The sequence below is a fragment of the Moschus berezovskii genome, chromosome 4 (assembly GCF_049115385.1).
Source record: "Moschus berezovskii isolate FMDL1 chromosome 4, NW_MosBer_1.0, whole genome shotgun sequence".
In the NCBI taxonomy this organism is placed as follows: Eukaryota; Metazoa; Chordata; class Mammalia; order Artiodactyla; family Moschidae; genus Moschus; species Moschus berezovskii.
The window spans coordinates 110,237,097-110,258,985 of NC_142463.1; the positions used below are offsets into that span (position 1 = coordinate 110,237,097).

Here is a 21,889-nt window from a genome sequence, read left to right on the forward strand (position 1 = left end):
TTTAGGCTCAGCTGGGCAGGTGATTTTTACAAGATACACAGCTATCAGACGAAATCAGGTATCCTGACTCTAGCTTCTAATGCATTAATCCGGTGTCCAGCAAGGTGCTTGGAGCATAGTCGCAGGCCAATAAATTCAATACATGTGTTTTGAATGAATGAATAACTCCTAGAACGATGTTCTTTTCTCTTTCCTAGGAGAACAGAAGGTCAAAACTAGAAAAGTACATTCAACTCCCTCCCTTTACAGGTGAACCACCAACATTTATATATTTAAGTAATTTATTTGACTTGATTCTGTCTGTAAACAGAATCTGCAAAATAAAGGGATCCACAGCTCAAAATGGTGAAGTAATCATGGAGATAAGTGCCAACAGTCTGATTCTAATGTGAATCACACTAACTCTTCCATTCCAAAGATGTCTCTAGAATCTTGTCTTTCCATTTGTGTCCTGCTTTTTGAAACGACACAATACACAGACCTGTTGGTTTGCTATCTCTCTCTCATCTCAGCTGTTCTAAGCATTTGAAGCTTTTAGAAGAGAAATATCCAACACCGATTAATTATTGGCAACCTTCATTAGTCTTAAAAGAAAAAAAGCTTCAATTTACACATCACAGAATCCATCCTACTTATTGTTGTTCTACAGTTGCTAAGTCGTGTCCGACTCTGCAACCCCATGAACTGCAGCACGCCAGGCTTCTCTGTCCTTCACTGTCTTCCTCAGTTTGCTCAGACTCATGTCCACTGAGTCAGTGATACCATCAACTATCTCATTCTCTGTCGCCCCCTTCTCTTGCCCTCAGTCTTTAACAGCATCAGGGTCTTTTCCAATGAGTCAGCTCTTCCCTGGCTCTCCCGCGTTGCAGGCAGATTCTTTACCTTCTGAGCCACTAAAGAGGTTTTACTTATACAATTCAATTATTTTCAGGAAACTTTCAGAGTTGTGCAACCGTCACCAGGTTTGGTCTTCAATCAGAGCTTCTGAAGTTTAAGAAAGTTTCCATATTATTTAGAGGTCTCAGAAACACATAACAATAATGGTAATTGATACTGAAAAGCAGGCAATATATAATTTTATTTTTTCAAAATCCTACCTCCCTGTCGCCCAGAACATTCTGCTGCTATATTAAGCCTGGGGAATCGGAATCACAAGATCTAAAGGATTTCATACAACTTCTCCTTAGTCACGCCTCGGGGTTTTCGCTTTACAGACCCACAAGCCCATCAGTAGGCGGGGTCTCATTCTCTTGAAAATTTGGCAGCGGGAGGGGACCCCCCCGCCAAGGATCTTCCGGAAAAGGGCGGAGCTTGCCTTCCGGAACTTTTCGGACGGAGGCGGAGTCTTCTGCCGAGGGCCGTTCGGAGAAAGGCGGGGCCTACCTCGCATCAGGACCAGTCTGGCTGCACCTGCATCCTTAGCTCAGAGCATCCCTGGAGCATCTTAAGAGGAGACCGCAGCTGTCAACCAGGGACCAGACCGTCGCAGGAGGCATCCACCAGATACCTTCCTCCTCCCCTGACCTAGCGCTCTGCAGCGGCGGCCTCCGGTACTTACCGGAGGTCCCAGACTTGTCTGACCACTGCAAAAGCATTTATAGCAATAGTCTCTGATTACGACATGGCTGAGATCACCAACATCCGACCTAGCTTTGGTAAGTAGAATCTAAGCAAACTAAGCCTAGGGTAGGTGAAACCGTTGCCAAGGCAAGGGAGCTCAGCGGCTGGGCAGAGCGTGAAGCCCAGATCAAGGCCTTCAAGTGCCAGCGCCTCTAGAATCGGGCCTGCGGTGGTGGGTGGAATCGGGCCTGCGGTGGTGGTATCGCGGGCAGTGGCCAGCGTCCGAACCCGAGCTATGGGCTGCAGGGGCTGAGAAGGCCAGAGCAAACCAAGGGTGGGGACGTGCAGGATGCGAAAGCCTTGTGCGGTGCACTTGAGTCAGTACCGCCGGGGGTGAGAAACAGCCCGCGAAGGCCGTGAAGCCCTCCTGCGCGGGGAGGCGAGCGGAGGCAGGCCGAGCCCTCCCCCTCGGGGCGCGCAGGGCGGTGCCCCTTCCTCCCCCGCCCACTCCTCAGGGCTGCGGGGGAGGCGGCGGCAAGGGGGATGGGGCCTCAAGATGGCAGCCTGGAGACTGTGGGCTGTGCGGCGGGCCGCCAGGGGAGGCGGCGGCCTCCGGGGAAAGAGGGCTGCGGGGGTGGGGAGCAAAAACGAAGCCACTCCTGAAGCCGGGCAGCTGGAGGCTGGGGCTGGGAGGAAACGTGAGCCCTGCCATGTCTGTTCTGCATCGTAATGGTGGGGTCCGTCCGATGCTACCAAATGGCGCTTGGCGCTGCTGGGCTGGGGGATGACGTGATGTCTATTTCTGGGCCTCCTGGCAGCGCCTCGGCTCTTCTCCTCAGGCCTTTGTTCCCTGTTTGCCTGGGCTTTCTTTTCAAAAAGCGGGACTCCCCCGCGCTGGTGCTGGCGGGGGCCCGACCCGGGCCGGCGCGGGAGGGGCGCGAAAGGCCGAGCCCGGGGAGGCCGCTTTGTGTACCAGAGAAAGCATTACGTCATCTCGGAGCGGCTGGTCCCAGACCCAACCCTACGGTCTCCGAGATCAGTTACACTCCCTGGAGCAGAGAGTGGGGTGGAAAACGGAGGCAGATGGGAAAGAAAAGCTCGAGATGCAAGTTCTTCCTCTGGGGGATTCCTGCAAAATGTGCTGAGATAGCAAACTTCCTGTGCTGTTTCCCTGGCCCCCAAAGAAAAATGAATTGCCCTGCTTCTGCCTCAGCCCTATCCCAGTTTGGATGGGAGAAGCGGGTGAGAGTTGCTGTCAGCCTAGGGTTCCTTCATTTCCCTTAAGAGACTCTATGTCTCAGACAATCCAGAAGGTTTGAGCATCCAGACTCCAGTGTTTAGGGTGGGGTCACAGTCCAAGTAGGAAATGGCTTTTCTCACTCCCTACTAGAAGGTTTATGCTGCTAAGTCACTGAAGTCGTGTCCGACTCTGTGTGACCCCATACGCGGAAGCCCACCAGGCTCCCCCATCCCTGGGATTCTCCAGGCAAGAACACTGGAGTGGGTTGCCATTTCCTTCTCCAATGTGTGAAGGTCGTATCCGACCCTTAGCGACCCCACGGACTGCAGCCTACCAGGCTCCTCCATCCATGGGATTTTCTAGGCAAGAGTATTGGAGTGGCTTGCCATTGAAGGTTTATGGAAATTAACAAAACCCAGCCTGCTCTATCCCTTCAATGTCAGGAAGAATATCAGATCAGAGAAAGTATGCAGACAACAGATCACACCCATTTACTACTGGTTCACACTGATTCCCCAAGGATAAATCTTGATTATATTTTTCTTCCACTTCATCTTTTGCATTTTTATTATTTGAGTCCTAAATTTCCAAAATTGATGTCCCTTTTCTGATCACATGAGTACTCTGTGATTTTCTTCTTGCTCTTTCTTTTTATTCTTATGCCTCCTTTCCATTATATTCTTTTCTCTAATGCAGTTCCAGATTCCTATAGTGATGTCATTTAGAGGAAATATTAGTGGACAAAAGAAAAGAAATTATATGTCTTTTACATACTAAAAGACTTATAAATACCCTCCAGTGTATTATTATATATATATATATTTGCTAGATGAGGAAACTGAGGCTAAGGGAGATAAAGTCAAACTAGTTAGGCTAATGTTAGGATTTAAACCAATTTCCAGTTGATGGCAAAATTCAATCTTATTTCACTGTGTCACGCTGGCCTACTTGACCAGGAAAGGCTATTTTTGCAAAGGAAGTGTCAATAAGCATGTCCGGTCAGAGGCTGAGAGAGCTGAACAAAGCCAGATATGTCTTATAGATCTTCAAATCCAGATGGAAGGTCTCCACCGAGAGCTCCCGGTAGAACTTCTGACTTTTCTCACATCTCGTAGAGTACTTCATTTCAAACTCCATAGCCTTTGTGAGATATCCCAAGCCAACACTCAATTCTTTGACCTCGGAGGACAGAAGGAGCAAGCAGCATGGGTCACTGCAATTTACAACTACTTGAAAACACTCACTTCAGCTTTTAGTTCTAACTTACTTTTCCCACTAAGCTTTTGACTAAAACTAAACAGAGAGTCCTGAGTTTCAACATCTCTGATTTTTCTAGTTTACTGCTTTGAGTTTGGGGGAGAGACAAATACATTAACAAATACTAAAATGAAGACTAAAGTAGAGCAAAAGTGGGAAACAAGGGGGAGGCGTTGTGTTGTTGTTTCTCACTAAGTCATGTCCATCTCTTTGCGACTCCACGGACTGTAGCATGCCAGGCTTCCTTGTCCTTTGCCATCTCCTGGAGTTTGCTCAGATTCATGTCCATTGAGTCGGTGATGCTATCTAACCATTCATCTGTTTGTCTTTTTCCTTCTCTACCCTCCTGAAAGATAAGCATCCTTCATCTTCTGTTTTACTGATCCACTACTTTTTAGCAGTAAAAGTTGAGGCATAGTAAGCAGCAGTGGGATCTCTCAAGATCACAGAGTAAATTTATAGTAGAGCCAAAAGGATCACTCACATGTCTCTCAACCCTGACCTTTAGACTCCCTTTCAAATCATTCTCAAAAATGTACTTGTCCTGGTAGTTTCTTGCTTTTCTCTTCTTGTAGAGATAATATTCAGTGTTATGAATCAGTAGCAAACAGTTTTCAGGAAAGCCTCTCATAAGTGAATGGAGAGCCAGTTTTTCAGATTGTGCCCAATCTGATTTACAATTGAATCCAATCAATTGTTCAAGCAAATATTTACCGAGTTCCTGTTAGATGCAAGAGACTCAGGGATTCAAAGGTAAACAGACTGTAATTTCTGCCTGCTCTCAAGGAGCTTACAGCCAAGGCTGCTCCCATTATGTGAAACCTCTCCCTAACAGTTTTTATTTCACTTGATATTCTGAAAATAAAAGCTATTATTATTCAGCATGACCTTGGACACAGTCACCTTGATATACTTTCTGTTAAATGGCTTTACTCCTCATCTGTATTATTTCAAAATTAACCATTTCTTTTCTTACCTTGTCCCAACATTCATAGAACTTTGAATGTTTGAGACAGAAAGAATTTCAGAGATGTTGATTCCAATCCTTGTTAAGAAAATTCCTTTTAGAATATATCTGACCAAGGTGATCTAGTCTCTGAAAGTCTTCAGAGATTCACTGCCTCCGGAAGCAGTCGTGGCTGTCGAGAGGCAGGTCTAACAATAATTCCGTTCTTTCAATTTATCTGTCTTATTGTAGCCTGTATGCACTGGTATTAAACCTGCCCCCCAAAGTAAAATCAGATCAGACCTTCTTCCAGCAAAGTACCTTAAGTAATTAAAGAAAGTTGTTATTCCCAGACCCTTCAGCTTGTTCCTTCAGTTTCTCCTCACTTAATATGGTTACTAGGTCCTCTTCTGTCCTGCTTATCCACAATGTAGAGACATTCTGGTGTCAGATAGACCAGGGTTTAAATCTCATCACTGTCATTTGCTTCTATGTGGTCTAGGGCAGATTTGAGTCCCCAGCTTCCTCAGTTGTAAAATTGGGCTATTAATGGTACCTATTCAGTGAGTTATTTGAGTCAGATTGAGGAAGCTCTACCACAGTGTCTGGCAGGGGTATCACTGCCACACAAAAAACAGCAATTTTTATTCTTGTCGATAGAACACTTCATATGTGTCATAACCAGAGCAGATGAAAATTATACTGCCCCTCTGTGATCTAGACATTGCACTGATAGTATAAGTCAGCCTAGGTATACTCCAAGCTTGTTATCACTTAAACTACTAAGTTATTTTTACTCAAATTTATCAAGTAAGATCTATTTCCTATCAATAGGTTTTGAAGGCTAAATAGAATTTTACATTTATCCCTGTTATGTGTAGTCATATCGACTTCATCCTCTTTCTCAAATCTGTGGAAACTGGGTTTTTTAAAAATTTTTTATTGAGGTATCATTGATTTATAATGTTATATTAGTTTCTTATGTACAGCAGTAATTTAATTATATATGTGTGTATATATATATATTCTTTTTCATTATGGTTTATTACAGGATATTGAATATAGTTTCCTGTGCTATACAGTAGAACCTTGCTGTTTATCTATTTTTTAAATAGTAGTTTGTTATCTGTTAATCCCAAACTCCTAAAGTGGGAGCTGTTTTGAATTCAGTAACTCATTTGTTCACTGAATACTTACTGTGTGCCACATGGTTCTAGGACCTGGGAATGTAGCAGTGAGCAAAACAGCCGGTCACTGTTCTTATTAAGTTATCCAGTAAGAGAAGACTGACAAATAAATCTATGGCAGAGGTAATAAGTGCTACAGAGAGAAATGAATCAGAGTAGTGGGGATACTATCTTACTTAGAACAGACAGGAAATGTTTTCCGATAAGATGAGGTTTGAACAAAAGCCTGCAGTGAGTGAGGCAGCAGGTCAGGCATATGCCTGATAGAAGGATGTTCTAGGAAAAATCTAGAATATGGAAGAATCACATTTATTTCCTTAATTCCCCTTGCCCTACTTGAGACTTACCCTAATGTGTAGTATGGATAACTATAGGCCTTATCTAGATCTTTAATCCTAAACCCAATTTAGCTTCAGTGCTTTTAAGGGAGAAAAAATCCCCAAACCTAATTATCTAAGTCAGGGGCCCAATTTGTGTAGGAAAAGACAAGACTAGAGAAGGAAAGAAAAAAAAAAAAACACCTCTTTCTCTTTAGTTATTTGTTTACCTAACAAATATTAAGTACCTACTAGGTGTTTCTAGTGCTGGGAATATAGAAAGGAACTAAACAAACAAAAGGCTCCCCTGGTGGCTCAAAAGGTAAAGAATCTGCCTGCAATTCAGAAGACTGGGTTCAATCCCAGAAGATTGGGAAGATGCCTTGGAGAAGAGCAGGGGAACCCACTCCAGTATTCTTGCATGGAGAATTCCATGGACAGAGAAGCCTGGCGGGCTATAGTCAGCGGGGTCACAAAGTGTTGGACATGGCCTAGTGACTGAGCACAGTGCACAAACAGACAAGATCCCTGTCCTTAGGAAACTTCCATTCTAGTGAAGATAGGCAATAACTAATACAATTATATGTGAGTGTGTGTATATATTCTTGTGTATATGTGGGCATGTGTGTGTGTGTGTGCAGGAGAGAGCTCATGTCATGTCACATGGAGAAAATTAAGCGGGGCCAGAAGTGTAGGTCTCAAGGGTGGAAAAGGTTACATTTTTAAATAGGTTGGTCAGGGAAGACCTTACTAAGAAGGTGACAAGGTCTGACATGTTCCATGTTCCCTATTTCTTCCTATTTAAAATACTTGTGTTTTATTTTTAAATATTTGTATTTTACATTAAAATACAAGAATTTTAAATACCTGGGAGCTGAAATTTGAAACATATTTCAAAAGGACTTGGGCCCACATTTCTACTTCTTACCACTCACCTACTTTTATCACCCTTGGGCACCCTATCAAAACCATCCAAAGTCAATTCCACGTCCTTCCACCCTACATATCAGTCAGCCCACACAGACCCCCTGTGGCAACCCCTGCACTGGATGCTGTGGAATATCCTCCTGAAACTAGACACAGCTCATGCCCTTGTGGAGCAGTTGAGATGAATGGTTCCTATGTAGAAGGGTGGCCTATAACACTTACAGGACCACTTTATGTGAAACACAAATCAATATGAGCAAACCAAGTCCATAAGTGCAGAGGCAAGGCCAGGAAAAGAACAGGCAGTCAGGTGGGGCACTGCAGGGGAGGCTTTCTAGAGAAGATAAGTATTTCATCCAGGTTGGTGGAAAGAAAGAGCCATGGATGGTTGGAGGGATGGGTGAGGGCATCTTTAAGGGAGGAGAGACGTTCATAAGCCTAGATGAGCAAGTTTTGCTTTGAAGAAGGCTAGGTTGCAGATTAGCTTGGCCTCAGCCAGAGGCACTAAGCAGGGGTGCTCTGGCAGAGGTTGAGGTCCACCCACCTTGACACATCTCTGGTCCCCACTTTCAGATGTGTCCCCAGTGGTCGCCGGCCTTATCGGGGCCTCTGTGCTGCTGGTGTGTGTCTCGGTGACCGTCTTTGTCTGGACATGCTGCCACCAGCAGGCAGGGAAGAAGCACAAGAACCCACCGTACAAGTTCATTCACATGCTCAAAGGCATCAGCATATACCCAGAAACCCTCAGCAACAAGAAGAAAATCACCAAAGTGCGAAGAGACAAAGATGGCCCCGGGAGGGAAGGTGGACACGGGAACCTGTTGGTAGATGCAGCAGAGGCTGGCCTGCTGGGCCAAGACAAGAGTCCTAAGGGACCTAGCTCTGGATCTTGTGTAGACCAGTTGCCCATCAAAGTGGACTATGGGGAAGAACTGAGGAGTCCCATGGCAAGCCTGACCCCTGGGGAAAGCAAAACCACTTCTCCATCATCTCCAGAGGAGGATGTCATGCTCGGGTCTCTCACCTTCTCAGTGGACTACAACTTCCCGAAAAAAGCCCTGGTGGTGACAATCCAGGAGGCTCACGGGCTGCCCGTGATGGACGACCAGACCCAGGGCTCTGACCCCTACATCAAAATGACCATCCTTCCCGACAAACGGCACCGGGTGAAGACCAGGGTGCTGCGGAAGACCCTGGACCCTGTGTTTGATGAAACCTTCACCTTCTATGGCATCCCGTACAGCCAGCTGCAAGACCTGGTCTTGCACTTCCTCGTCCTCAGCTTTGACCGCTTCTCCCGGGATGACGTCATTGGGGAGGTCATGGTGCCGCTGGCTGGGGTGGACCCCAGCACGGGCAAGGTACAGCTGACCAGGGACATCATCAAAAGGAACATCCAGGTGAGGAGGAAGACTTGTTGGGGAGGAATGGTAGGTTGGGGGAGAGAAGGGGATGAATGGGAGGGAGAAGTGGGATGGATGGCAAGGAGGGGCTGTGGAGAGGAAGTTCTTGGATGTCAAGACTGAGCAGTGGTCAGAGTAAGACAGAGAGCCTTAGGCCTCCTCCAAGAAGCAACTTCCTGAAGAGAAAAGGGCAAACGCCTTCTGAAACTGCTGTCAGTGGCTAACGCCCTGATGCTGCACCCAGCTTGCTTGGAGCAGACTGGCTCTCCAGTCCTAGACCTCATCATTTCAGGCATATGAGAGCCAATTTCTTCTCCAAAATGTGTCTTCCTCTTGTGAACTTATTCCTTACAACTGAGAAACTATGATAGTAGTTGAGTAATTTTCCCCTCAGCTTCCCTTTCTCAGCCCAAACCTAGAGAAATAAGTAGGCTTGCATCTGTGTGACTTTTAACAACCATTTTATAAATGCAACTTCATCAACTGCTTTGGCTTCCCAGGTATTGCTAGTGGTAAAAAACCCACCTGACGGTGCAGGAGATGTAAGAGACACAGGTTTGATCCCTGTCAGGAAGAGCCCCTGGAGGAGGAAATGGCTACCCACTCCAGTATTCTTGCCTGGAAAATCCCATGGACAGAGGAGCCTGGTGGGTCCCAGGCCATGGAGTCGCAAAGAGTCTGACATGACTGAAACAACTTAGCATTCATAGCATACAGCTGCTTTACCTTTCAGGACCCTCACATAGGCCGAAACCTTTGCCACAGATACTTCTCTCCCCGTTCCTCCTCTCTTCCCTGTTTGCATTAAGAGGGGCATGAGAGCCCTCCATCCTGCCTTCTCTCCACTGGGCTAGCATTGGTTCTTGAGTTCTTTCAGGGATTCAAGAATTGCGCTCCCAGCCACACTGGTTCATTCGTTTCATTCTCAATTGGGGAGGCAGTGCAGTTCCGCGGTTTGGCAGGAGGGCTCTTACCTGACTGCCTAGCTTCACCTTCCAGCTCACCACTTTCCAGGGGTATGATGTAAGTGAGTTACTTAACTCTTCTCAACTTCTATTTCCCCATCTGTAAAATGGAACTGATAATATTGCCTTCCTTATGGGTTATGAGGATCAAATGGAATAATATACCTGGCATCTTATTGCCTTCATGTAGCTTTTACTTCATGGAGGAGAAAGACAAAAAAGAAATCTTGGCATTTATTGTATAGTGAGTGTGCTATGAAAGAAGTTGTTGAAATTTTACACTTAAGAGTTTCATTCCTTTTTCAGGATTTAACATAAGGAATTGATAGCAAGGACTTTGGGGCTTTCCTGGTGGCTCAGCTGGTAAAGAATCTGCCTGCAATGCAGGAGACCCCGGTACAATTTTTGGGTTGAGAAGTTCCCCTGGAGAAGGGATAGACTACCCACTCCAGTATTCTTGGGCTTCCCTGGTGGCTCAGATGGTAAAGAATCCACCTGCAATGTGGATTCAAGGGCCTGTGTTCAATCCCTGGGTTGGGAAGATCCTCTGGAGGAAAGCAGAGCAACCCACTCTAGTATTCTTGCCTGGAGACTCCTATGGTCAAAGGAGCCTGGCAGGCTACAGTCCATAGAGTCGCAAAGAGTTGGACACAACTGAGAGACTAAGCACAGCACAGCAAGGACTTGAAGTGAAACCTGAGTTTGAATCTAAATTCTACCAGCTAAGTGACCTTGGGCAAGCTGCTTAAATTCTCTAAGTCTCTGTTTCCTATAAGGAATTAAAATGATGCATTTGCATAGTCCCTAGCCCATAGTAAACTCTCATAAATGTTAACCAGGATTATTATTATTAAAGCTTGATCCCTGGGAGAGATATGTGACTTGTAGATATTTACATTTTGTTTTGCTACAGTAAAGGAAGACAAGGAAGGCTAGATCAGCGAAGAAGATGGTAGGTTTGGAAAGGATATCAGGGTCACAAAACACCTGCGCATTTTCCAGAAAGAGCTCTGCCTGCAGGTACCTTCTCTGTTACTGCCTTCTCCAGCTGCAAGCCCATGCTGGACTCAGTGGGGAGGCAGGAGGCTCGGGAACATACAGAGGCTTCCAGGCCAGCAGGACTGAGTGGGCAGTGAGATCCTGGGAAGCAGGTTTGGTCATTGCTGAAGGGCGCTGTGCCGCGCCAGGCTGGGGAGGGGTCGCAGGGAGCCCTTCCCCTGGAGGTGTGCTCTCACCGTCTCTGCTGCCTGCACCATCTCTGCCTGCCCCACTGCAGCCAGCCCAGTCATGCCACTGCCCAGAGAACTGCTGTTGCCTCGTGGCACACTCAGCTCAAGGGCCAGGAAAGTCTGAACACTTTAGAGACTATTAGAGGTGTTTGGTCAGGGCATCAACACTGGTCCATTGCCAGGATACAGTGAGACAGCACAGCAGGAATTCTCTCATCCTCTGAGGCTGGGGTCAGAAGGCCTGCACAGTGACCAGTTTCATCTCCCTGCATCCCCTCCCTTTTCCCTCCATTTCTTTTCCTCCAGATTCTATCAACCCATTCCCCTGACTCCTGACTCCCCATTATAGCAGCTCCAGTACCCTGCCCCCTGCCTTCATTCAGCTGTCCTCACCGGGCGGTTCTTTTCAGCACAGCCTTCTTTGGAGTACTAGCCTTGGTAAAGCCACCAACTAGCTGGACTCCCCCAGATGGCTCATGTACTCTCAGCCCACGGCTGAGTGTGGAGGATGGCTCTGTGCCAGGCTGCAGCTGGGAAGACACTGGCAAGGAAAGGGACTGATTTGGGCTCGGAACAAAACAAGCCTCAAATCCAGGACACTGGGCAGGGAGCATAGACAATGGCATTTGCTAAACTGCCAGGGGCTCTTGGCGAGAGCCAAGCTTCTTTCCACTTTATTAACTCCCTTCAGAAGGGATAAGCCAGGGTGGGATCCTGAGCAACACATTCCCTGGATGAGGCCCCAGACAGGACACCCAGAGCCCTGCAGACTCCCAGGCTTCCTAAGCCTGTTTTCCCCAACCAGTGCCAGTGGGCAGGGCTATGTTTCATCCTGGGTCATGGCTGTCATCTCCCTAGGCATTTGTACCCCTGATTCCCTAGCAGTGCAGCCTCCAAATGTCTACCTTAAATCCTCCCTACTGTAGCCAATGGTCCGCTCTTTCTGGGTCTCCCCTTGGCTCATCAGCTAGAGCTGCTTTGGAAGAGTCTACACTGTTAAAAGAGTCTTTCCTGATCTGGGTAGGGTATCCCTTTATAGTAATGGGATCAAAGTTTCCTGAGTGGAGACTGGTGAGAATTGCATTTCTCTAGACAATCCCCAACCCCTAACTGCATTTCCTGACCTGTAGCAGAAAATCCAGCTCTAGTCCTTTCCGCTATTGCAGTGCAATCCAGTTGAAAGAAGCCAGGACTAGTCATGATTTCTGATTCTGTCCAATTCACTGCCTAATTCTGGGTGTGCAGTTACCTTTTCTGGGCCTCAGTCTCCCTCTTGGCTGGATCATGGAAGGCTAGTGGGGTCACTTTGTGAGAGCACTCTCAGCTCTTATGAATATTCGGAAAGATATAAGAAGCATTAAAAATTAACACTTGACTATTAGTGAAAGAAGTTTACAGCATAAACTCCAAACACCCAAACTCTCTGAGTTGGACTTTGGAACTGATTTTTTTTTTCCTTTAGTGGCAGCTTTTTTCCCCCTAGTATTTTATTCAGAAAGAAATAAAAGTGAATTTACATTTCCATAATATACCCCCAACAAGGAGAAGGGAAGTGATTGAGAGAGGGCTGGGGTTAAAGAAAAGACAGTGGGAAAGAAGTGATTTACAGGGTGGATAATAGAGAGTTGTTAGACTACTCCTAATTTCTTCATGTCATTGTTTCCCAAACGATTTCCTGTCTTTCTACTGCCAGATTGGTGTTCATGACCTGGGACAGTGGTCATGGGAATGAGAGGATTCTTAAAATCTCAGATTTACAAGAGACCTTGGAGGTCATCCAGGCTAGCCAAAAGGGAGTGAAAAGAAAGAAAGGACAAGGAATGTCAGTTTTCCATAAACAATAAAGAAATTTGCTATAGAAAAATAAAACAAAATCATACACGCCAAAAAAGGAAGCTGCTGTGTATGTGTATTGGGAGGGAGGTGGTTGAATGTTGAGGGTTTTGTTTCTTTTGTTTTCTCATGACTGTGATTTATGTGGAGGTAGCACTGAGAACTTCTAGTCCCTATAAAGGTTTATTGAGGATGCATGAGTCCTCCTCTTTGCAAAAATGCTCTGGCTAGAAAAAGTCATTCCATAGGGGCTCTGCTAATTATAAGAAATAGACTTCTCCTTTGCCTAAGTATTTCCTTTAGCCTAACGTCTTCTTTAGGACCACTGCCCTTGTTCCTCTTTTCCACGGACTGAGAAAAGATCCTGCACTCTGAGAGCAAAGCCTCCCGGCTCTGTCAGGCATGGATAAAACCCTTTTAACCCCTTGTCCTTCTGCTCGCCCACCCCCCAACAGAGTCTTTACCTCACTAGGCGAAGGGGCTGGGAAACAGAGTTCCCTCCCAGCCCTTGACAAAGAGCCCTTGAGAAAGAGCCCTTGACAGTGCCGCTTGGAATGGGAATTGGGCGGAAAGAGAAGGCGCGGCGGGAGGGGGGACTTGACACTCGGGCCTTCAATGCGGAACGGAATGGCATTCAGGTGGTGTTGTGGCAGCAGACTTGGGCGTCACAAAGGGGCAGCTGAATGAGGGTGGGCACTCTGCCCATGTAAAATGGCCAAAGGTGAGGGGGGCGGGTCAGATGGAGAACAGTTGCCAGAGGAGTGATTTTAGGGGAGGAAAGGATCGTGAAGGTGAACAGAAGTTGTCCACTTTCCCAAAGAACTCGAGAAGGCGCACGGGACTTTGATTAGGGTGATTATGCTATAATGGATGATTTGGGAAACAGTTTGTGTTTTTTTTTTTAAACAGTTTTAAATAATCAAAAAACCTAAGTATCATCTTGTAATTGATGTTATTTTTACATATAAAACTTTATTTTTTAAATCAAAATTTTCTTTTTACCCTCCCCAGCCTTCTTCTGTATATAAAATTAGATTATATTTAAAGATTGTATTTTTAATATTTAGATACCAATATTCAAGGATGGTCCCAGATATAGATATCAAAACTAGTTAACATTTCATTATTCATGGAAATGGAGGGGAGCAGTGGCCCAAATAATCCAAAAGTTCTTTCTAGATAGATCAGCACTGTTCACTGGAACTCTCTATGATGATGGAAATGTTCTGTATCTGCATATATCCAACATGGTAGCCACTGGCCACGTGTGGACACTGAGCACTTCAAATATGGCCAGTGTGACTGAGGAATTAACCCTTTAATTTTACTTAATTTTAATGAATTAAAATTTAAATAGATACATGTAGCTACCAGCTACTGTATTGAGCAGTTCAGTTCTGAACATTTTGGAAGGTATTTTCTTTTTCCTGAGGGATTACTTTCCTGATGCCTTTGGGCTGTGACTGATAGTAAAAATGCATGCACTTTCTCAGACTGCATTCTGACTTATGTCAAAGGAAGCGACCCAGAAGTATACTGGTTGGCAGGAGCAACCAGCCTGTGATTTTAAACTGGCTCAGGGTGCTTCCTGTGGATATAGTCAAGAGCCAACTGTATGTTATGGGTAAGAAAAAGATGTAGGGCTTCATCTAGCAGAGAAAGCCATGAAAATCATTTCTAAAGCCTATTTTCTTTTGTACTTCAATTTCAAAAGCTAACGGCCACGTTTAAAGTTTAGTCACGTTCAATACCCTATGAAAGACATTTCCATATGCTCCTGGTATGAAACATAGCCTCAAGAAATGTTTTAAACCAAATGGAAATATTATCACAGTTCATTCCTTGAGGTGACAACTTATAATCAATCAAAGCATAAGCTATTAGGGTTTTTCCTTTGTTTTTCACTGATGAGCTAATTAAATCATTTACTGCTGTTCTTTCCTGCACCAGACACACCCGAGCAGGCACTAGCCTGCTCACTAGCCTATGAGCTTCTGGAGGGTAGGGGTGCATCTTTTCAGTGCTAGCTGCTAGCAGATTGCCTGGCATTTAATGCACAGCAAGTCATTTCGGTGGGTATGTGGCATATGTAAGGCTGGTGGTGAGTTTGGTGTATTTTTGTTCAATGTAAGAATTCGTCGAGTTGGTGACCTTCCTTTGGGGCTATGAAGAATATAAGGAATAAAATTTGATAGTGGAGGAATGATTTGGTCTCAAAATTTTTTGTCTCACATATAACTTATTATGTCCTAAACTCCTCCTGTGCCGCCACATCTTGTTTTCTTTATCACAGCCTCATCCCCACTTCCTAAGAGAGAAAAGCAAGAAACAGTTCCTCCTCTCTTCCCTCTCCCCTGTGTTTACATCCAGTTAGCTGCCCCCCACCCCCAGAAAATCCTGATAGTTCTTTCTGAGACCTATCCCAGGTCCGTCTCCTCTGCCACAGCCCTGGTTCCAGCCCTCACCCTCTCTTCCCTAGCCTGTGGGAGCAGCCTCTCCACCAAGTTTTCTGACTTTCGTCTTTAGTTCCTTCTCCAGCTTTAACTAGAATGATATGATTATTAATATATTAACAACAGTAGTAACGTCATGCTTACAGAAGTCGCTCCTATGCTTACAGACCTCCTCTCGCCTGGCTGCTGCTACTGTTGGCTCTGCTGTTTGGCTACCTTACTCCCCCCGCACCCCATGCCCTTCACCCCCACCTGACCCACCTCTCCAGGTTCCTGGCCCATCCCTCCTGCCAGCACTCCAACATCAGGTGCATTCACGTCTCCCCGTTCTTTGAACATAGCCTACCCTTTCAGCCCCAAACCAGCCATTTGGCTGCCCTGCCACGCAGGATGTCAGCTGGCGAGACCTCCCCTGCTTCTCCCAGCAGCAATGAAGCATTTATTTTGGTCTCACTGCGCAGCTTGTGGGATCTTAGTCCCCTGCCCAGGGATTGAACCCAGGCCCTCAACAGTGACAGCCCGGACCTAACCACTGGACCACCAGGGAATTCCGAGGCTTCTCACTCTCCTGACCAGTAAACATGTTTGTTTACGTCTCTGAATCTTCTATTCCATCCTTGGGAACAATGACTGAGTCCTGTTAGCTCTGAATTCCCTGCACCTGGCATGTAATTAGTATCCAAATGTTACTTAAAGTGTTCTTGGAGGATTAGAGTTTTTGTTTTGTTTTGTCTTATTTCCAAGCTGAAAATAGAGCCTAGCATAACATTTCAAGGTGGGGAAACAAAAGATATGGGCATCCAGGGCAGCAGGAAAAGACGCTCTGAAGGTCATACACGGGCAGGCAGAGCAGGTGTGGATGTTCACCTTGTGAAATGGAGCCACAGGCTCCAGGAAGTTCAGGGACTTGCCCAGGGCCAGCTGGTGAGTAAGTGACAAAGTTAAGACTCAAATTCTAGTGTCCTATCTCCCTTCAAAACTGTATCACAAGAACCCAATCGGAGAACAGGAGAGGGTGCGCGTCCAGTAAATTACACACTAATTCATTGGATCCTCTTACTGGTCCTGGGGAGTTGCTACTATTTTCATGTCCATTTTACAGAAGAGGAAGCAGAAGTCCAGAGAGGTCAAGTAGGGCTGACCTTGTCCCAGCTCAGACAGATAAGCAGTCGAGTCAGGATTTGAATCCAGGCCAGTCTGGCTTCAGAGTCCGTGCTGTGCTGCCTCTCCGTGCATATGATTTTATTTACTATAAGATTTTGTATTTTATTTTATTTTGGGCCATGCCATGTAGCCTGCGGTATCTTAGTTCCCTGACCAGGGCTCGAACCCACGTCCCCTGCAGTGGAAGTGTGGCATCTTAACCACCAGGCCGCCAGGAATCCCCTTTCTACTATCAGGACTGTGAGGGGAACATCTCCTCCGTCCTGCGCGCTTTCTGTACCGTGGCCCGCCCCCTCGGCTGGGGTTCTCACCTTCTGTTGCTTCTCCACAGAAGTGCATTAGCAGAGGCGAGCTCCAGGTGTCTCTGTCGTACCAGCCTGTGGCGCAGAGAATGACAGTGGTGGTGCTCAAAGCCAGACACCTGCCGAAGATGGACATCACCGGCCTCTCAGGTAGCAGCTATTTGCTTCAACCCACCTCTGTCTGTCCGCCCTCCCCATGCCGCTGCCCCTCGCCTTTGGTCCAAACACCGCCCCCGCCCGCCGTTCAGGACCCCTGGCGCCTCTCACCCGCCACCCGCCCCTCTCTCTGTCTACATTCTCTTCCTGATGAATGCACCCAGAGGGTATTCTGGGCAAGCAAACAGTCTCCACCTTTGGCGAGGTTTTCACAGTGGTATGCCTGCCAGCCTCTGCCCTTGCTGCAGGTGAGACCTCTCAGAAAGCCTGCAGCCTTTGGGAGTCCCTGTGCCCCCTTGAAAATGCTTCTCGGTGTCGTGGAGTTTCTTCGGCCCTGACTCGAGGCAGTCTTTCTGCTCCTTATCTGCCTGGTTTTCTTGACCCCTTGTCCAGGCAGGCAGATGTGCACACAGCCAGTGTACACTCAGTGTGCAAGCACCAAAGACCACACGGGGTGAGGGAGGGGACATCAAGGAGATGAGCAGCAGAAGCCCCTCCCCCCAACACTGTACAGGAGAGGACTGTGTCATAGGCCTGTCTCCCTTCTTTCTTTGGGGGCCCCAGATCCTTATGTCAAGGTGAACGTCTACTACGGCAGAAAGCGCATTGCCAAGAAGAAAACCCACGTGAAGAAGTGCACTTTGAACCCAGTCTTCAACGAGTCTTTCATCTACGACATCCCCACCGACCTCCTGCCCGACATCAGCATCGAGTTCCTGGTCATCGACTTCGATCGCACCACCAAGAACGAGGTGGTGGGGAGGCTGATCCTGGGGGCGCACAGCGTCACAGCCAGCGGCGCCGAACACTGGAGAGAAGTGTGCGAGAGCCCCCGCAAGCCCGTGGCCAAGTGGCACAGCCTGAGCGAGTACTGATCCGCTTCTCCTGCCTCCAGCCCTGGGGCCAGGCTGGGCAGGGACGTGGCGGGGGAGAGAGGACCGAGGGGAGCGGACTCCAAACCTCAGTTTAGTTGTAGAAGAAAATTTCTTACACGACAGACACCACAGAGACACCCCACATGACCACAGCTGCAGCTCAGTTCTTAGCAATGATGATTTTTCTCCTTTGCAAGGCACTAGGAAATCCTTTTATTTTTTTTTTTAAATGGGGAAAAAAAGAGAGGGAAAGACCCCTACAAGTCTATATATAACAATGTAACCTTATACTTGCATGTCTAATACAAACTGAATAAATTAGCCTAACTGCCAATATCAAGGTACAGATTTTAATCCATGAAAACTGTGTTTTGTGCCGAATTGTATTTGCTGATTACCTGAAATTGGTCTCTTTTTATTGGGCTTCTCTGGAGAGTTATTCTCACCCCCCACCTCTGTGGAAGAATCTTTTTGCTCTTGTAAAACCTAACGTTTTCATCATCCCCATCTTTTCTCCCTATTACCGCTTACATTTCTGCTCTTTGAGCTTAAGGACCAGAGGTCTGTAGTAGGCGAAGATACAAAGGTGGAATGGATAAGGCAGGGTTTGCAGGAGAAAGAGTATTTGAGAAATGAGGTGTGTTTGCCGTCAGCGCTCCTGCTGGAAAGGGGTAAAAGGCTCTCTTTGATTAATATGTGATCAGTTACGTGAAGGCATCTGACTTTTAGGTAGAATCTGGGTTTACAAAACTAGATGACTTCTCTAGAAAGAGCTTTGGGACTTCAAATTCAGCTACAGGATAGTAGCATTGACTGTATCTAGCTGATCCCAAATGTAGGTGTGAAGACAAGGAAGATGAGATGAGTGCCTCGCCCTTTGTTGCTGTGTTTGGAAGGATAGCCATTTGTTGGTTGATGTGTTAGGAATCATCTGTGGTTTGAATGCTTAGACTGGCCTTTGTTTTTGCAGATATGCTGACCGCTGAGAAGCTTTAGAGTCTTCTCAAGTAGTTTACGTGAGGTTAGTTTTACTTCATAAGGAAAAGGACCTTCAGAAATTATTCTTTCTCCTCAAATTTTTCAGTCATGGCCCTTAAAAATAACTAAATGAGTAAATTGAGCACATGACTAAGTTAGTGATAAAGACAACTAGGATTTTTCAGAGCATCCTTTTCCTGTAAACAAAGTGCTTAGTTCTTAGGACTCCTGAATCTCAAGGTACAGTGAAGGCATGGGGAAACCACAGAACTCAGTCCTCCATTTGCCAGTGGACAGTAGAGCTCGAGAGATTTCAGCCTCTGTTTTAGAATTCATGTCTCCTTATCCCTAGTCCAGCCATGTCTCTAGAGTTGAGACTTTTCAGATAGCAGAGACTTCATGGATGATAAGTAAGCCTGGATAGGCAGCAGATGTTTTTGCCAGCCTGAAGAGGAACTCAGATAAGCAGCAGCTTGAACCAAGGCCTGAAAGACTAGCAGAGACAGAAATTTCACATCCATACAAGAACATCACTATCTGACTTGCTTTTGAGAAGAGAGTTGAAAAACTGAGTCTCTATGGAGAGAGTGGTGATGTTGCCTCTGCTGTTCCATAACTCTTGTGGATTTAAAACCAATCTGTTCCCTGACCCCCCAACCCCATTGTTCTTTTTTTTCTTTAACCCAGATTCTTGACAGTGCAGAGCAGTTCTGAGTAGGCACAAAGCCCACTCTCTGTTCTCGTCCCTGTCATCCCCCAACCCCTAGAATCTGACTCACAATCTCACCATCAGCTGGGTTCACATCACTGGTTTCTATCCAATACTCCATGAAATGTAAATACTGTATCATACGTAGACAAAAATAATTTTTGTTTTCTAAAAATGCATTTTGAGATAGTTTAATGTAAATCTGACAGGAGCATTCTGAAGCCCTATTAGGAAAAATTTTAAATGGTTCCTCTCCATCGCCTTAATGTCTAAAGATCAGAAACTGCTGAGCAACCCGCTTTGTTTCCTTCCCAGAAACAATGCAAAGCGACAGGTGGAGAAAGTGTGGTCTTTGCCCTGCTGTGTGTGCCTCTGTAGCTCCTCCTGACAAGTCTGGGAAGACAGCCTCACCCAACTCCTCTCTTACCCATCTGCTTGTAGCTTTACTCTTTGCATCTGCTGAGCAGTGGGTGGAGGTGGCAGGAGCGGGGGCCATAGTTCTATAGCCTAGGAGCTGCCTCCGTGTCTTTCTCAGAAAAAGGCAAAGAGGCGGACAGTACCAGGTTCCTCCCTCCCACCTCAGGCCTGATCCCTTGTGCCCTTGACTCAGCCATCCCAAAGTTTCTTCGCTGACTTTGGCTTTCACATTTGTTCCTCCCAGAGCTAACTGATAAGGGTGGAGGAGGAATGCCTACTCCTAAGAGTCGGTGGAAAGACAAGAGAGTCACATTCTAGCTTTCGCACAAGGCACTCATGATCAGGAATAGGTTAGGGAATGGTCACTTCTGATTTTCCAAGAGTCAGTCCTTGTCTGCTGATATCTTGGTTCCTTTGGGAAGACAAGAGCTTTTCTTAATAACAAAAAGTCCCTTTATGAGTTAGTCCTTCCTTCAGTTCATCTCAGTGGAGCACAGCCAAGATGTACATGTTTAGGAGCAGTGCTCAGGATATGAGAACAGATGGAACTGGTTCATGGGACAGGGGCGGCTTGCTCAGGAGAGGGAACGATGCAAGTCCTTTTTCTTGGAAAGCTTTTATTATGGCCACAATAGTGACATTGCCCTCACCATGATCCTTCTCCGATGTGGTCGTCTTTCTATACCTTGTGTCTTCTCTTGTAAAAATGAAACTCAAAAATAAAATAAACGTGTCAAATTAAAAAAAAAAGAAAAAAATCAAAAAAGCTAACATGAATTGTGTGAAACTGCATAATGCTGTAATGCTAACCTACAATATGTAATGCTCTCTTGTATGTTGAATTTGTTAATGCACCACACAAGTGCAGAATAAAGACTGATTCACATTAAATAGGCCCAGTGACTTCAGCATGCTTTTCTTGGAAGCTGGATGACCATGAATGATGCGAACACTCAGACTCCAAGAGGTGGCGCAGTGGTAAAGAATCTGCCTGCCAGTGCCAGAGAAGCAAGAGAGTTGGGTTTGATCCCTGAGTCTGGAAGATCCCCCTGGAGCAGGAAATGGCAACCCATTCCAATATTTTTGCTTCGAACATTCCATGGACAGAAGAGTCTGGTGGACTTCAGTCCATGGGGTCGAAAAGAATTGAACACGACTGAGCGTGCGCACGCACATACACACACACCCATGTTTTCCAAGATGTGGTCCTGCACACACACACACACACACACACCCCCATGTTTTCCAAGATGTGGTCCTGCACACACACACACCCCCCCATGTTTTCCAAGATGTGGTCCTACACACACACACACACACACACACACACACCCATGTTTTCCAAGATGTGGTCCTGCACACACACACACACCCCCATGTTTTCCAAGATGTGGTCCTACACACACACACACACACACACACACCCGTTTTCCAAGATGTGGTCCTATACACACACGCACACACGTTTTCCAAGATGTGGTCTGTGCTTGTTAAAAAGGCCCCAGACTGAGAGTGTTTTCTTTTTGTCCTGTTTTCTTCTTAAAATGTAGTATTTAAGACAATAACCACCAGAGTGAGGGTTGATGGTTTTAGTGCTGAGAATAAGTCTGACTCTTTAATTGAAAACATATCAAAAGCAATGCTTAGACTGACTGATTCTGTCTTTCATTTACTCATTAGTCAAGACTTGATTATTATTATTGGAGGATAATTGCTTTACAATGTTACAGTGGTCTCTTCTGCACATCGATGTGAATCAGTCATATACATATATATCCTCTCCTTTGTGAGCCTCCCCCCTACCCAGACAGTTTTTTAAATTGAGTTTCTATCATATGACAGGTACTGGGAATACAAGACATCGATAAGCAAGGGTACTGCATTTGAGCTTAGCAGAGAACAAGCAGTAATCAATTAATCACACTAATAAATATTTAATTAAAAACTGAGAAGAACACTGTGTGTGCATGC

General features: G+C 46.1%; 1 protein-coding gene across 3 annotated transcripts; it reads left to right on the top strand.

Annotated features, from left to right (window-relative positions):
• The first annotated feature begins 1,363 nt into the window (after positions 1-1,363).
• On the top strand, positions 1,364-20,809 carry SYT11 (synaptotagmin 11). Of its 3 annotated transcripts, none has more exons than XM_055403180.2 (4): positions 1,364-1,655; positions 8,008-8,834; positions 16,813-16,936; positions 17,504-20,809. In XM_055403180.2, exons 1-4 carry the CDS (start codon positions 1,622-1,624, stop codon positions 17,812-17,814), a joined length of 1,296 nt encoding a protein of 431 aa, XP_055259155.1. In that variant the 5' UTR covers positions 1,364-1,621; the 3' UTR covers positions 17,815-20,809. The 3 variants fall into 3 exon arrangements, with proteins under 3 accessions (XP_055259155.1, XP_055259156.1, XP_055259157.1); XM_055403181.2 differs by having other exon boundaries at positions 16,813-16,933; XM_055403182.2 differs by having other exon boundaries at positions 16,816-16,936.
• The last annotated feature ends 1,080 nt before the right edge of the window (positions 20,810-21,889 follow it).

Bases quoted from the DNA above. Each gene is read 5' to 3' on its own strand.
- SYT11 (XM_055403180.2), top strand. From the start codon at position 1,622: ATGGCTGAGATCACCAACATCCGACCTAGCTTTG. The intron at 1,656-8,007 runs GTAAGTAGAATC...CCCCACTTTCAG, and splicing joins CAACATCCGACCTAGCTTTG to ATGTGTCCCCAGTGGTCGCC. The intron at 16,937-17,503 runs GCAGCTATTTGC...TGGGGGCCCCAG, and splicing joins CATCACCGGCCTCTCAGGTA to ATCCTTATGTCAAGGTGAAC.